At 39.6% G+C, this 15,959-nt stretch overlaps 1 protein-coding gene across 2 annotated transcripts in view; it reads right to left on the minus strand.

Moving 5' to 3' along the window:
- The window catches only part of tbc1d22a (TBC1 domain family, member 22a), a 138,119-nt gene that overhangs the window by 82,902 nt on the left and 39,258 nt on the right, over positions 1-15,959 (minus strand). The window contains exons 8-9 of one of the 2 annotated variants that reach the window (XM_028021139.1): positions 15,253-15,318; positions 10,658-10,772 (exon numbers count right to left, since the gene is read on the minus strand). In XM_028021139.1, coding sequence (XP_027876940.1) covers positions 10,658-10,772; positions 15,253-15,318 — 181 coding nt within the window. Of the gene's footprint in view, positions 1-10,657; positions 10,773-15,252; positions 15,319-15,771; positions 15,835-15,959 lie in introns of both variants that reach the window. The other variant, XM_028021140.1, reaches the window with a different exon arrangement.

The following is a 15,959-nucleotide window of genomic DNA, read 5'->3' on the forward strand; positions in this document are numbered from 1 at the left end:
AGAAATCCATGCCCATGGTAAATTGTCTTTGGCGTTGTGCTGTCCTCTTCATCACGCAACAGCCCCGCCTTTCAAAACCCGCTGGTGAAAATCCACCATTGTCTTCGACTCAGTGTTCAAAGTGTGGGAAAAAAGTAGCGGCTCACATTCCAAAAATTACGGTAATTACTTGAGGATTCAAATGTTTGTTTGTGGCACATTTCCAACAACAGAGGTCGATGCAAAGCTTTTAGAAAAAGAGTAGCAACAAACTAGTGTTATAGTTTTGTGCTCCAGAACTTGATGCAAGTATTATTGCGTCCAAATTAACATTCTATGGTTACACTTTATTTGAAGGGGTGTACAAAAGACTGATATTTCAGTGTCATAAATATGGTACAACACCTATTATGAACATGAAGGAGTCTTCATGAATGTCTATGACTATTGTTATGATGTGTCATTTGGTAAATAATGACACTATTACTGCAAACTTATAGTAAAGGTTACATCAAAAGTCTATTAAAATCCAAAACTTTGCATTATTCGGTAAATAATGACGTTTTTAATGCAAAGTTGACACTTTTAATGCAACTTTTAGTACAACTTTGCATTAAAATGTCATTATTTACCAAGTGGCACTTCATGACAGCAGTCATAACCATTTATAAGGTGCGCTTCATGTTCATTACAGACGTTATGTCCTGTTTATGACAGTGTCATGTTAGTCTTATGCACACTCCTTCAAATAAAGTGTGACCCATTCTACCTATCATCACCTTCCTAAAACAATGGTCCAAGTCATTTTTTGTCAAAAATAATTTTGACAAAAAAAAATCACGTTTGGCAAAAAAGGTACCAACATTCAAAATTCATCATGAGGCAAAGTTATGTTATATTCAGCTACTTGTTCAAGCCAATTGGAGCTAAATAAGTCAGAAAAAATATGCAATAAACAAAAAAGCATTTCATTTTACTCTATTGTCATTCATTGATGAATCATATTATTCATAGATGGGGGAAAAAAAGCAAAGTTCAAAAAGAATCAACTCATCCATGAAATGTAATGTCCAAGACAGACGCAGAGCGGAGAGCTATTTCTCCCAGGGAGATGAGAACAATCTTCTTTGAACTAAACAAATAAAAATGAAATATTTCTATTGTGTCTTATGACTTCTACCACTGTTCGAATTTACAGATAAGACGCTGCGCGTTACCTCTTTAAGGTGACGGAGGCAGAGAGTAAACGCAAAGTGGCAGCCATCATAATGTCAAAGAACATATTTCGAGGGAGTGAAAAGTTTATCCAGTAAAAAGCTGGAGGGAGATAGACACAGAGGGTCGCAACCACAGCGTTGATTTAATTTCTGCCAGTCGAATGCTATTACTTACCCCAGAAACATGGCGACTGTGTTTGAAACCGAATTGAGGAGTGGGGCATTTCTCGAGCCAAGAAAGGAGACAAAGAGAGACACGGTCAGAGAAAACTGAAGAACAAATCTCTTACCGTCTTTGGGAAAATAATGCTCACATCACGTCGATAATCTAGCCCAATGATTAAAGCAGTAGTACTGGAATTAGAGAAAGCAAAAGTGGATGGGGAACAAAGCAGAAAGGACAGAGTTCCTGCTGGATATCAGCAGCTGAGCACGGGCAATCGCTAAGCAGCTCATTACAGCTAATAACAGACGCTAATCAGAAGGAGATTCAGAACAGAGGACTTGACCAACAGAGGCCAAAGCATAGGGACGGGGGGGGGGAGCCAATCTGAGTAAACCACCAACTGGCAAAAATCCATTTAGACAAAAACTATTGATCTATAGACTATCAAGCACAGAGGGACACAAAATAAAGCAGGGAGGAGAATTAAACGGAAGACCGGGTGGAGAATTGGAAGGAATTACTTCAACTGCATATTTCATGAAAGCAGACTTCTTAGTATTCTGCACAAACCATCTGATAACATACCTGAATCCTTTCTCTTATGGATGCAGAAAAGGCCTTTTGAAAATAGAATAGAACAATTTCTTTTGCCGCGTTCGAAAAATTTGATTTTGGCTTGAATGTTATTTCATCAATCAAGTACTAATCGCTAGCTCTGTTGTCTCAGCGTGCGCTACAATTTGAAAATCAAAACGCTTCCATCTCTAAGCACACCTCAAGGCAGTCCCGTTAGCATGTCGCTAATCGACCAACTTATCAAACTTCACACACAATTAATGTGTTCGGCAAGGTCAAACAGAGCAACACGTTTGCCGTTATGCTGATGACTTTGTATTTTTTTTTATTACAAATATCCATATTTCTCAACAATGGATTGTTTTACTTACCCAGCTGGGTTACTTTTCAGGTTTTATTCTGCTTTTATTCCCCTTTTCCTTCTGAATGAAGAACTTACTTGGAATCGCAATAACAGGAAAATATAAATATTAGCTTTAAGTTTTTATGTTATTTACATAAAATATGTGAGACAGAGACTATGACAACGGTCTCCTCTAATCACCTCTTTGGCGAGCATGAGTGGGCATTTATCATATTTATCATTTATTGTGATCAGAGATTTGATTTCTTGTCGTCACGATACATTTCAATTCACAGCGTTTAAAAAAAAAAAAAAAATGTCCATATTGTCGCAATTGTTATTTTTACTATTTTTCTCCACTCTTCGTTCAATGATGGTATCAAAACATATCATTACAATTGAAAATAAGTTTAAATGCAGTCACTGTGTGCAGTTTAGTGCTAAAGAATTGTATTGCAAATGATTTTCAAGAGCAGTCTTTGTGTTTATATTATAATAATTGCTACGTCATGCAGCGACAGCTTCACAGTTACCTTAAAGAAAAAAGTAAATAGTTCTGATTGTCACTTTTGTGATAATGTCGTGATAAAACATTTGGCTCATACTGCCCACCCCTATTAGCGAAGCACATTTGTTCAGTCAAAACGAATCCTTTCCCCATCGCTTTTATATTTACTTCGATCATTATCATTTGTTATTGAAACAACGCCTCAAAGCGTCTAAAATAAAATCAAATGAAGGTTGAACTAAGCTTTTGTTACAGGACACAAGTCTCCATACATAAGCTGCTCCTGCAACTTCACATGTAAAAATCAATGTAAACATCAAAATGCACTTCATTCCACCTGACAAAAAAACACAAAACAAAGAAGTCTTCTTTCAACCAAATCATCGAGACAAGGCAGACGTCTGTAGATAAGACATCGCCATCTGTCCATCTCCTGTATGTTTGCACTCATGGCGGCTCGCCTCGTGAGACCGTGCCCTGTGTTTGTGTGTGGTGTTACAACCCTGCAGGCATTTCATCACAGCTGACTGACAGCATGTTTCCATCTCCCTTGCTTTTGTCCCTGGGTGCTCCACCTTCCTAGCCAGTCTGTCTGCAACACCGCACACACACACACACACACACACACACACACACACACACACACACACCCGAGCAAATGCCGCAAAGACTCAAAAAGAACCAGCTCTTTGTGTACGTGTATTTGTGTAATCAGCAACATATTACCATTTAAAAGAGATTTCCTGCTGAGCTCTCCCGGTTCTGAAGGATTGTGCATCGTGTGGTCCTCTATAATAATGTTCCTTGTTCGAATGCCCTACATGAACAGTCTGTTTATCTTACTTAGATTATTTATACCAACCTATTTTCTGCCAATAACGCCATGCACAGCCCCAACAAAAGGGAGCGCGCTGATTGATTTCGGTAATCTGGCGAATACTGCAGCCTGTTGGCGCAACAGCGTGATGCACAATAATGTTCGAACATTCAGGATGTTCTGCCATCAGATTTCTGGCATCTCCTACATTTCAACCAACTGTTTTAGATGGATTTTATGCAAACTGCAAAACCTATTTAGTGGCTGTGCAGAGGGTACTAACTTTTTCCTTTTAATTTTTATTTTTTTTTGTCAAAGGAAAACAAAATGCTCGCCACATAAAGCTGACTGAAACGTCGCTTGCATAAATCTCAGAGATGCATTTGGCAGACACCAGTTGCTGCGCTTAAGTAAGCGATAAAAAGAACATATTGTGGAGGAACGCAACAGTTTGTGGCATTTTTTTGAAAGCTTCAAGTATCTTCTTGAGTTACAAAAACAAAGAGCTTCCATCTAGCAATAAAAAAAAAAAAACACCTGGATTGAAAGCCCCAGAAAAGCAGGCTGTTTTCTACCACTGCCCTACCTGCAGTTCCCCAACAATCACAACTCCAAATTATTTCTAATTATTTGGGTGAGTCAGGCTGCTTCGACATCTTACCCGACGCATTTTCTGCCTTTGACTTGCTGTCTCTTCATTGCCCTTACTTTAGTAATCCCAAATGCCATTTAGAGGTTAGCGTCTTATTCAGCAGCAGTAGAAAACACATATATATATATATATATATATATATATATATCGAGAACACGCCGCATAAGCTCGTCTTTTCACAGAGAATGGCTGCTTTTGCAAAACACCGCATGGAAAAGGCAAGTCTGGTGCAAAAACAACTGATATCCAGTTTTAAAACATATCATTTCAAAATGAATCACAAATTGTCCATGAAATTCATAAAATAGACGAGTGCCTTAATATTAAACGTTGCTTTGATGATTTGAAAACAAAAAGCATCCTTCCTTTATCTTCTTAAGATAATGGTGGACTATAGTGCAACCAAATTTTGCATTATGTCAAATTTGTTGTACCTAACAATTATTTTGGTAATTGATTAATCAATAATTCTGATGATTAATCAATTAATCCAATAAATATAAATATGGCAGATTGTACATATTTACAGAAAAGGGTGGGCTTTATTCCTCTTAAATGCAGAATGTATACTTTTCTTGTATAGTTTTTTTTTTTTTCCTCAGCAAATGTTCTTCTTTTGAGTCTGAATACTCCAGATAACGATTAATCGATTACTAAATTAGTTGACGATTATCTCAACAACCGATTAATCGCTATTAATCGTCCCAGGCCTACTGTTAATCTCCGTTTGGCCCAGAGCTAAATGCAGAAACCCTAATGAAACCCCAGCAACTGAAAAGCCGTAGCTCTCTCTCTCTCTCTGTTTCTCTGCTGTGACACGATAATCTTAAACGCAGAAGATTGTGAAGGAAGCACAAGCTGTTTCTCTCTCCACTGATGGGAGAACACTGATGTTTCCTGACAGCATGGGAGCACCATCTGAATCTCTCTTTCTGTAAAAGTCTTGCTTCGAGCTCCGTCCCTCTCTGTCATTCTCCAAACCCCCGACTCTTTCTTCCTCTTAAGGAACTCCGGCTGCTGCTATTATCTCCTACTTTGTCTTCACTCCGGTCTTGCTTCTCCTTCCACTGTTTTCACATTCGCCACTGTCTCCTCCGAGCTGCTTGCTTGTTCTCATCACTCTTCAGAGTAGATCCATACTAAGATCCTGCCATGCAGGTTACATTACCGATCCTCTGGTCAATCAATACCTTCAGCAAATTAAAAGGGGGACTGGATCTACCTCTTGCCACAGTCATGGACCACCCTGGCCTTAATAAGATACATTTTCTTGTTGGCTAATGGCTCGGAACAGATGAAACAAAAGACTCTTTTGATCAATTTGTTGTTTAACAATGTTGCGAGCTTCCCTTCTGTAGTGAGCTCAAAAACTAACTATTCTTAATGCTAATCTGCCAATCAGACATTTTGATTTAGATGTATTTTGGGATGAATCTGGATGGATAAGAGCAGAACAACTTGAAATGTTTAAAAAGGAGAGAACAGAGTAAAAATAACAAAAAGATTTGTTCCCAACAGGCCAATAAACTAACCATCTTCATCATGATGCTAAAAACTAACCAGCTCTACTGATACTGGCTTCTTTTAATCCAATTCAACCATTTTAATGGATTATTTGCTTTTGATGAAGAGCTTAAATAAGGAATTGTGTTCGACTGAGAGTGGAGAGGATGAGTAAGCTGCTGCCATCTCAATTTCTAAGAACATTTTGGCTCGGTGCTTGCTTAGCAGGTTTGCAGCTCAATCTCTCCTCAGCAAGATGAAAATCTATGTGACCTTTTACTAATAATCACTGACTGCGTCCCTCGCTTTGTTTTATTGCTTGCAGGGGAACAGAGGAAGGCGCCGTAGAACAATCAGAGTTGTTCAAACTAAACAATCATTCTTTTGTGCCCGGAAATGAATTATGCCGAGCTAAATTAAGTCTCAAGTCCTTAATCTCGTTATACATTTTGCTTAAGAGGAGCAGTGTTATGTATTTTCCAGGCACATAGTGCAATTTTATAGCACAATTAAGTAACTATTGTGGAAATACTGTAAAGTGATTTTTGTTTAATGTTACATTGATGTATAATCATGAATTTACTTTGATGAGTTACAAGGAAACTACAAGTGGAGCCTTGCTTTGTTCTGCGTTCTGCGGGGAGTATGGGTCTACCAAAGGCCTTTGGTAGGATGGATTTGCATAGGGAAGTGATAACGACATCCTGCAAGCAGTAATCAAGCTAGAAGACAGGATCCAAAATGTGGAGTAAAGAGCAGATGAACCAAATGGTTGTTAATTTTCTAACTTTGTCCTGGGACAGGAACTGGGGTTACAGATTAAAGCTGTTTGTTTCAAAACAGTCATCTTTCCTCTGTAACGTCAATAAAACTTTTTATGACTACCGGCCTTAAAACAAAAGGCTGACCCTGTTCTCAGCAGCGTGGGGGTTGGACCGCAGAGCACAATCAGACAGTCATTGGGGGGCTATATAGTAGGAGAAAGAGACTTCAGATCTCACTGAGATTGCCTTTGGGTAACTCTGTATGCATGTTTGATGCTTTAAGTGGATCTCCAAGATACATCTTGTACTTTTTAATAAACTGACTGATTTTGATTTTAACTCACTGACTTTTCTGGAGTCTCCTGCATCAGCGAATCTTAACTGGAGACGTCAAAGTCTTCAACAGTATGTTGCCTTCAGTTGTTATAAAAATGCTGAATATATATCAAATATGACTCCATATAGATTTCACTTCACAATTTAATTCTTTAAAATTGTGTCTATCTTTAAAACACTTGCTTTCTCAGAAACTCCACCTTCAGGAAGTCATCACAGCATGGCTCCGCTATTAACCCTTTAACAACATTTTCACCAACGCTTCACTGACAACTAGCTCCAACAATGAGCTCAGCAGATGTGCAGTTCCACCAGGTGTTTGCTGATTGCTGCTGGCTAGTCTGAAGGAGCCGAGTGGGGTGAGAAGAGCTATGTGGTGCAGAAGCTCGGAAAATGCAGATCGGAGGAGGAGCTTCATCTCAAAGGCGGAGCTAGGTCCACCCAGGTGTTTTGCACAGCTGAATGGTTGCCATGGGACATTAAAGGATTTCTTACACATGAATGAAAGAATACATGCAACACTCCATGTTTGTTTTTGATGAGGAGAAAAACATAACATGACGTAAAGCTAACAAAAAGTTAATTTTACATAATAATGCCCCTTTAAACAAGCCACAACTCTGAACTCTGCATGTTAGCTAAAAGGCTTTTCCGCATGTTTGCTGTAACCTATACATAGTTATGCAGCAAACCGCATTAGTCCTTCTATAGTCCGAGGCAACTTTAAAAGATTATGAAAAAAAAGTCAATTTCTATGGAAGCTGAGAATAAAGAAATTCAGAGTGGTTTAAAGGTTTTCTGTTGTTAGCAAGTGAGTAAGCTTTAAATTACCAGTCACAAAAACACCAAAACTTATTCCACGGAAACTGTCAAAGAGCTTTTCTCTGACATTTCATGTTTCTCAACATGCCGCTGTTTTCTTGTTGCTTTGACAGGTCAGGTGTATGACTCAGTGGAAAAATAAATAAAAAATATCTGAAGAAGTGGGACAGATCTTCAAATCTGGCCAAAAAGCACCTTTAGTGACAAGCTCGGGTGAAGCCTCGTGTTCAGAGTCATGAAAGACTGAGTGCATCCCACACACCGAGTGTGTGATGTGGAACTCATGCTGATCTGGGCTCATTCCCAGGCTGGCTGTAATCCTTTCTTACCACTGCCATGTCTGCTGTGTTTCACTTTGCTGCCCCTTTTCCACTCTTTCTTTACCATCTCAATGTGGGATCTTAAGTGCATCTCAGTTTGTTAGCAGGTACCACTAGGGACTGCAGACACAAAGCAAATATACTCCTCTTCGTCTTAAAATGTAGATTTAAATTGGTGTGTATCTGAAGCAAAAGTAAAGTATCATTGTATGAAGACAAAAATCACTTAAAGAAGTTAAAGACTATCAACTGGAAATGTAAATTTATTTACATATTTACATTTATTCTTATTAAAATATCAAACATCAACTGTACAAACTATTTGCTTTGTAGGTTTATCATGCTAAATTTATCGAGAAATTTGAGACTTTTAGTAGAAAAGGACTTTGGGGATTATTAGTAGTATTTCAATGACTAAAACCGATTTTTTTGTAGTGAACTATACCAACTAAAATGTTTCTTTGAAAGTAGAAAAAGCAGATATATAAAATATATATTTTTTTACATTAAGATAGATTTGTCTGGTCCAGATTGTAAGTGTACTCCTTATTTCAATGTTTTACCCCTTGGACAGAGCACAGAGGTAGTGGGTGTTGATTTTTAAATAATACATAAAATTTAAAGGTAGATTGAAACTGTGTATTAAAGCCTAAAATACTTTATTAATCAAAGAGGGAGATCAAATTTCATAACTTATTTTATACAGGTTTCTTCAACAGGTTTACGTCAATGTTGATGGCTGTAGGCAGGAAGGCTCTCGTGTAGCAGTCGGTTTTGCAACAACTGAAGAAGCTTCTGACTGAAGACACTTTTTCCCCGCTGATTATTTCAAACATACAAGCTGAAAGTTTAGTCAAAAATCTAATAATTTGAATCTTATGTATGGATAAAATGAATATATGAATGAATATATCTATGTAGAGAAATTACAAGAATGCTGGAAGATGTGAATAAGTGAAATAAAGGCAAACACCTGAGAAGTGAACAGCAGGAGAGAACACATGTCGAAACTTCTAACCTCTCCACAAAAGGAGCAGAATTACACTCATCTCCAAAGAAGCAAAAAATAAAAAATAAATAAAAAAACCTTTGTGTTTTGGTTCGCTCTCTCTGTCAGAAGACAGAAACACCAAATAACAGCAGAGCAGCACATCAACCCATCATGTAAGATGCCAGCCAGGCACGTTTGAAGGTTTGTTGGCTGCGTTTGTTAGTCAAGGCTCATCAGCGCATGGAGGTACATGGCACGCAGGAGCGAGGGATGACGCTTTGAAGATCTGACAAGAGTCAAAGGAAGGCAAAGAGGGGAGGGGAAAAACAAACGCAGGAAGAGAGAAAAGCAGAAGTGAAGCGGGGAGGGGTAAAAAGAGCTGAGGAGGGACGACGGGAACATTTCAATAAAGGAGAGGGGAATGGAAAAGCCTTCATTTGAAATACGTTATTTCAAACAGGCAAAGCATGTAACACACAGGTGTCAAACTCCAGTCCTGGAGGGCCAGTGCCCTGCAACGTTTAGATGTGCCTCTGCTGCACCACACCTGAATAGAATAATTAGGTCATTAGCAGGACTCTGGAGAACTGATCTATACAAGGAGGAGGTAATTAAGCCATTTCACTCCAGCGTTTTGTACCTGTGGCACATCTAAAAACTGCAGGACAGCGGCCCTCAAGGACTGGAGTTTGAGACCCCTAATGTAACATTTAAGATTTCAGTAAATTGCTAGACGTTTTTTATTTTAGGAAATTGATCCAAAGGAGAGTTAGTTTCTCTCTTTTTGTGTGTATGTGCCCAGCCATTTATTCCACTGACTAATTTGTAGATTCTACTTAAAACCTTCACTGAAGAGTAACTGTTATTCTTAAACCCCTTTTAAATTACTTTATAAAGTCTTAATTTTATTTTATTTAAATGATTTATGATGTTTTAATTGTATGGACCTTTATATGGGCTCACATGGAACAGAGATTAATGATTAAATGAAAAATTAAAGTCACAGTTTGTATACCGGCTCATACCATAGCAGATTTTTAATTGGAAGACAAAAACACACAAAAAAAAAACTTAATAGTCTATAATTTATTTTTCGTAGTTCAAACAGAATTACAGAAATTACATCCTCATCCCTGATTATATTGACCACAAGTGCATGCTGTCTGTCTGTGCTTTGAAGCTGTGCGTTTGGACTGTTAAAAGGAATTAAGTGTGACAGTAAAATAAAACATTCATTTGCCTAAATGTGGCGAAATATAAACATCAACAGCAGGGGGGCTACGGAGAGAACAGTGGGATGCGCAAACAATCACACACACACGCTCGCCAACACGCGTTACGCGTCACGCACCGCAAAGAGTGGAATCAGGAGTGTTAACCAGAAAATGACTTGATGAATAGAATTTCAAAGCATATTTTCGCACAAAGAGGGAGCAGAATGGATGAAGGGTAGACAGGTGTAAAATGAGACGGTACAGAGGGTCCCACGAGAGATTTTCTACAACCTGCGCAGGTGAAACAGAAAGTAACCCGTCTTTGTACCGTCTACAGAAGGCGTCACTCAGCTTTAAAAGCGTTTAACATGAAGGATCGGGGTTAGTTTTAAAGTGGGAAATAAAGAGTGGAGAGAGTGAGAGAAGGTAGGGAGGGCGCCGTCACTCACCGATGTACTCGAAGACGAAGACGACGAAGAACGGCGTGACCAGGTCGTTGATGCCCTGCACGTAGCCGCTGGCCGGATGCCGGATGGCCCAGATGAACAGAATCCGCTCAAATATCTTCAACAGACGGACATAAGCAGTCAGTCAAAAACAATGGCTTATGGAAGGGAAGCAACTACATCAGACATTCTCACCAGTGAATAAAAAGCTACTTTTTGAAGCAATTAGTTCGCAGTGTTTCACCTACAATCGTGAGGAAACGTGGGGCCAAAAATCTGGAGGTCGTGGCGCTCTGAAACGCGCCTTTGCCCAAACGGCCAGAGAAGCCTCTAATTAATGTGGAACCGGTAATTATAGAGCAAGCGGAGCAGAAAATAAATGTTGTTTACGAAATACACATTTCAGAGCTCCTGCTGCGCCAGACAGGCATCGTATTTGCTTAGTTTTTGTTTCGTTTCAATTTTAGATGAAACACTGCGGCGTTGATTAATGGCAAATGAGTTGGGTGTGGAAAAGGCAAGAAAATTTCAAACAATAAGCTGGTTAAGTGTAAAAAAAAAAAACAACTTAGACACGGCTAATGATTTTGAGGTGTGTAACACTGTGTTAGTTTTGACATGGTTACTGATATTAATTATTCCTTTCTAAACCTTACGATTATTTTCCCTCCAACCTAAAAGTCGCAGTCTGGGAAAGGTAAACTTTATGCTTCACCATGTTTTTTTTGTTCCCCCTGGCAGTGAACGCACCATACCAAGCACTACCATGTCGCCTTAATGACAACGCTGTTCAGTGTGGAAGTTGATGCTCAGTTAGCTACTTTCTGTTCCAACAAGGAACAACAAAAATCTTTGATGGGTTCCTCTCCAGTTCAGAAAGGATTGGGTTCAATTAATGAAAACAGGATCCTCCAAGAGCTAAATAGTAATTCAAAATGAATCGATTTGGCTTCAACACTGTTGAGCACCATCTGATTGCTTTTTCTCAGCTGAACATTTGGTTCACAAACAAACAAAGAAAAAAAAGAAAGGCCCATTTTGAACCTCATTTTAATGCTACTGTATTCAATATATTGCTCTTCTTCTCTGTGACTCCGCCTGTCCTTCTCCCTCTTTCCTCTCATTTTGAATATTTTAGTTGTTTTTTGTTTTTTTTGCAGGGTGAACACCTCCATCTTTGTTATGAGGGACTGTTTAATGCTGTCATTGAGAAGAGAATTGAAGAGGGCTTGATGCTCAGCTTGTTTTTCTGGTGTCCAAATGTCTTTACCTCTCCTTCATCAAAAAGAGCTCTCACATCTTGGCATAGCCCCCCAACCTATCAAGTTTTTTCTTTCTCTCCCTCCCTTGTTTTTTGGGAATATGCCATGTGTATAACAAGCGTATTACTCATTTTATTTCTGACTTGATGTAAACGCGGTGATGTCAGACAGTAGCAGATCTCTCGCAGACTCTCCTCCACCTGCCCGCTCTTTCTTATCAAAGTCGCATCAATCAAACGGGAAGAGGTGCCGGCGATAGAAGGCCGAGTGGGTAATGGGACTTTCTTTTCATGCAGCTTCCAAAGCTGACATGCATATTTCACACTGGCAGCTACCCAGAGAGCTATGCTGGGTGAACCAACACCCTTTTATTTATTAAATTTTTTTTTCTTGCTGCGGGTGAAAAGAGACATCTTCTGTTTGTGTGCTTAAAAATAAAAATCAAAGAGAGACATCAAAGTTTAGAGCACGTTCTGCTAATCTCACATTAACCTCAGATTCTTCCAACGAAGCATTTACAGGACAGGAAATCAGCTTTGCCAGTGCCTCCTGTGTCAAACGGTTATGGCTTCATCCCATTAGCGCGGGACCCCAAGGACCAAGATAAGGCTAATCTCAAAAAAGTGGAGAGGAAATTGTCCCTTCCACAGAAAAAGAAAGGAGTCAAGGATGAAAGGACAAATAGGGTTTCCCCCGGAAAACCTGCTAAGCCTGGTAGTAGGGGTGCTAAGGCAATCCACCAGCAGCCCACCGTGTTTTTATGTTAAAAAAAAGTGAAAAGGTACAAAACTTTGGAGATGCACGAGTAGGCATCACAATTTGGCAATATGTCAACTATAAACCTAGCTTAATCTGTCTTTAGTGTCACTGTTAAACCATATTTAAAATAAATTATGCTTAGCCTGGAGGGGTGGCAATGAAAGTCTGTAGGCCCGCCAGTCTTACACTGGGGGAAACCCTGGATAAATGTTCTTCGTAATAGCCTTTTTTAAAATGCTTTTTGCATTAACTTAAATTATTATTGAAAGAAACATTAATCTAATTTCTATGAATATATGTATGCTACACCTTTATTTTAGAAAAAGAGCAGAACTCCTGGGTGGAGAAAACCGTCCCCAAAAAACTGACATTAACAGTAAGCAGCTTGCAGTGCAGAAAAGACATCAGCGATCACGTTTCCCTTCTTACCTCTGATTACAGAGCAGCGTTTTAACCTGTACAAAACAGCGACAGTGGGAGGTGGTGCTGCCTGAGGCGCTGCATCGACTAAAGAGCCTGAGCTCAATGCTGGAATTTCTACTCCGCTTTACACACAAACATTTTTTGGCAGCCTGTTTGTGTGTGTGGTTGCCAGGCTTGTTCACACCTGTGTAGAGGTGGACGTAACAGAGAGGCCTCAAGTGCTGGCCTCCTCATTAGCCTCCACCTCATTATTGGGAACTTTTCTTTGTGTTTACCGTTCTCGGGCTCATGTCTGTGACAGGCCTCGGCGGAAACGGTGAGGTAATAAGCTCTGGAAAGGAATAAAATCCAGCTTGTTTCCGCAGGAAGCCGGATTTCGATACTTTATCCTCAGTGCTAAAAATGCTTGTTTTCAGTATTTTAAAAGGCTTTACAAGTAACAAAATCGTATAAAGAAAGACATAAAATTATATATTCATCTTTTGTTGCAGCAGAATAATCTCACACTGATTTTTATTTAAATCCAACCCTTATGAGGATATTTTCTCCAGAGAGGAAAGTTTAAACAATAATAATGAAATTAATAGTAGCATGATTACTAGTGCCCCTAAAATGATTTTAAAGGGTCTAAATATTAATCATGTAGAGTGATTGATGCTGTAAATATATGAAGTATGACTTTACGTTGTTTTTTTAAAAAAAACAGGAAGTGAGTTCTGTATATTGATAACACTTTTCTCAGGGGAGCAAATGTGATGTTCTAGATGTTGATTATTACGGCTGCCTGAAAAATGTACCTACAGAGTGAGTATCAGCATTCGAGCAAAGTAGAAACGGTTATTTATAGTTTTTATTTCTCATCATCTCACATTTAATTATAGGTTACGCAACACAAACGCCTGTAATGTGAAAGCAAAGGTTTTGTCACATTTTGCTCAGCCAGAGATTGTGTTCACCATTTGTTGGCTGCCTGCCTTGTTTATTTGGCTTGCTACATGTTTAGATTATTTTTTTTGTTGTTGTTGGGTTTGTTTTTTAAACATATTTCTCATCGTCGGCCAAGGAAATAAATGCAACTATCATGAGACGCCAGGCTGACCAGAATCGAAAAAGGAACGTAGAACCCCTTTCCACAGCCAACTCAGTGTCTGAACCTAGATAGTGGCAGGGTTTGCAGTAACTGCTGTATTTCCCCACTCTGAACGCAACATAAGATTATGCTGCAACAATGAATGATCTTATTTCAAAGCTTTTTACATGTCGTTTTGATAAAAGTGATTGGCTCTGGAAGTACCCACAAGCCAGACTGTTCAAACTGCTGCTCACTTTACAGTCTTACATCAATGCCAGAAAACAACCTAGATATAAAAGTACATTTTCTTTTCAGAAGCACAAACAAAGCACAACAAAAAGATACGAGTGGCAGCCATGCAGAGTGAAAAAAGTTCAGGGTTGTCTGATTCCATGCATGCCTGAAGAAATTATGTTTATGCTTTTAATTTAGGCTTTTTTCCACATCATGCAGTGTTCTACAGTGAGGGTTTTCCTGTCATTACCTCAGTTTTTTGGAGTTGCACATAGGAATTTTCTTATTGTGTTTATAAAAGGGCAGCATTATGCATTTTCCAGACACAGTTACTTGATGGTGTTATAAAATGGTTACCTTCACTTGTTAGAAACGCTATATAAACCAAATTTAACGTTGAAATTTAAAGCCTTGATATTGGGCCTGTGTCTCTTTAAGAAACTCCGCCTTCAGAAAGTGATCATTATTAACCCTTTAGGAACATTTTTACCAGTGCTGCACTGAGAGGTGGAAGCTTGGAAACTGCAGCTTCGAGGAGGAGCTGCGCCTCGAAGGCGGAGCTAAGTCCAATCAGGCGTTGAATTGATTCATGAAGGCATCAAGGCAACACTCCAGGTGTTTTTACTGAGGAAATAACATTACAATAAGATGTAGAGCTCAAAATCATGGATTTTACATAATACTGCCCCCTCTAAAGAAATCTATAAGAAAACTAACCAAGCCGATTCTTTCGATTTTTCATGAACATGGACTCCGCCACTGATAGGCTGAGTGAGTCAGTCTGAAGGCAAAAGGGAAAACCCTCCTAATGTGAGGTGGCGTGTGTGCTCCTGCAGGTGGGGTCTCACCTCTTGGACAGAAGCTTGTTGGAAAAGAGGAATAAGAGGATTAGTTCTCGGTATGTCAATGTGAATCTGCGGGGAGAGAAAGAAAGAGAAAGACAAACAGGAAGCAACGGGCAGATTAGCACGGATCTGGCCATTACAGACAGTGATGGAGAACGGAGCGAGAGCAAAAGTTAGTGGATTGGTGTTCTTGATTGGAGTCAGACTGGGGTTTCTGGTGCTCTGAAATGGAAAGCAGCCGTGGTCTTGGGGGTGTGTAGATGGGCGCCTTTAGCATGGCCCCCCTTTGATGTTTCTGTGAGGAGCGTTGTAAGACCACGTTTTTCTGCCATTTCAGACCGTCTACCCCCGCAGACGAACAATACAGCAGGCGGACAGATTCGTCAGAAGGGAGCCAGACGGATGCAGGGCGGCAGGTTGAGACGGGCCGGCTGACACAGTCTGGAAGAGTGTGTGCGTGTGCGCACTAGTCGCTCAGAGGACCAGCACGCGCAGCTGTAGCCACAGTCCTGGACGCCTTACCTCTGTCACCTTTGGCTGCAGCACCAAATTTTCAGGATTCATCCTAGGAATGTCTATATGGATCTGACAGCAACACGGAAAGGAAATGTGTTAGAGACTCAAACTAACACAAACACACTCAGCGTTCATAAGGGAGTCATGTCATCAACTTTTTTATATATATTTTGTCACCCTATCACCACAATCAA

The sequence above is a fragment of the Xiphophorus couchianus genome, chromosome 6, assembly GCF_001444195.1.
Source record: "Xiphophorus couchianus chromosome 6, X_couchianus-1.0, whole genome shotgun sequence".
In the NCBI taxonomy this organism is placed as follows: domain Eukaryota; kingdom Metazoa; phylum Chordata; class Actinopteri; order Cyprinodontiformes; family Poeciliidae; genus Xiphophorus; species Xiphophorus couchianus.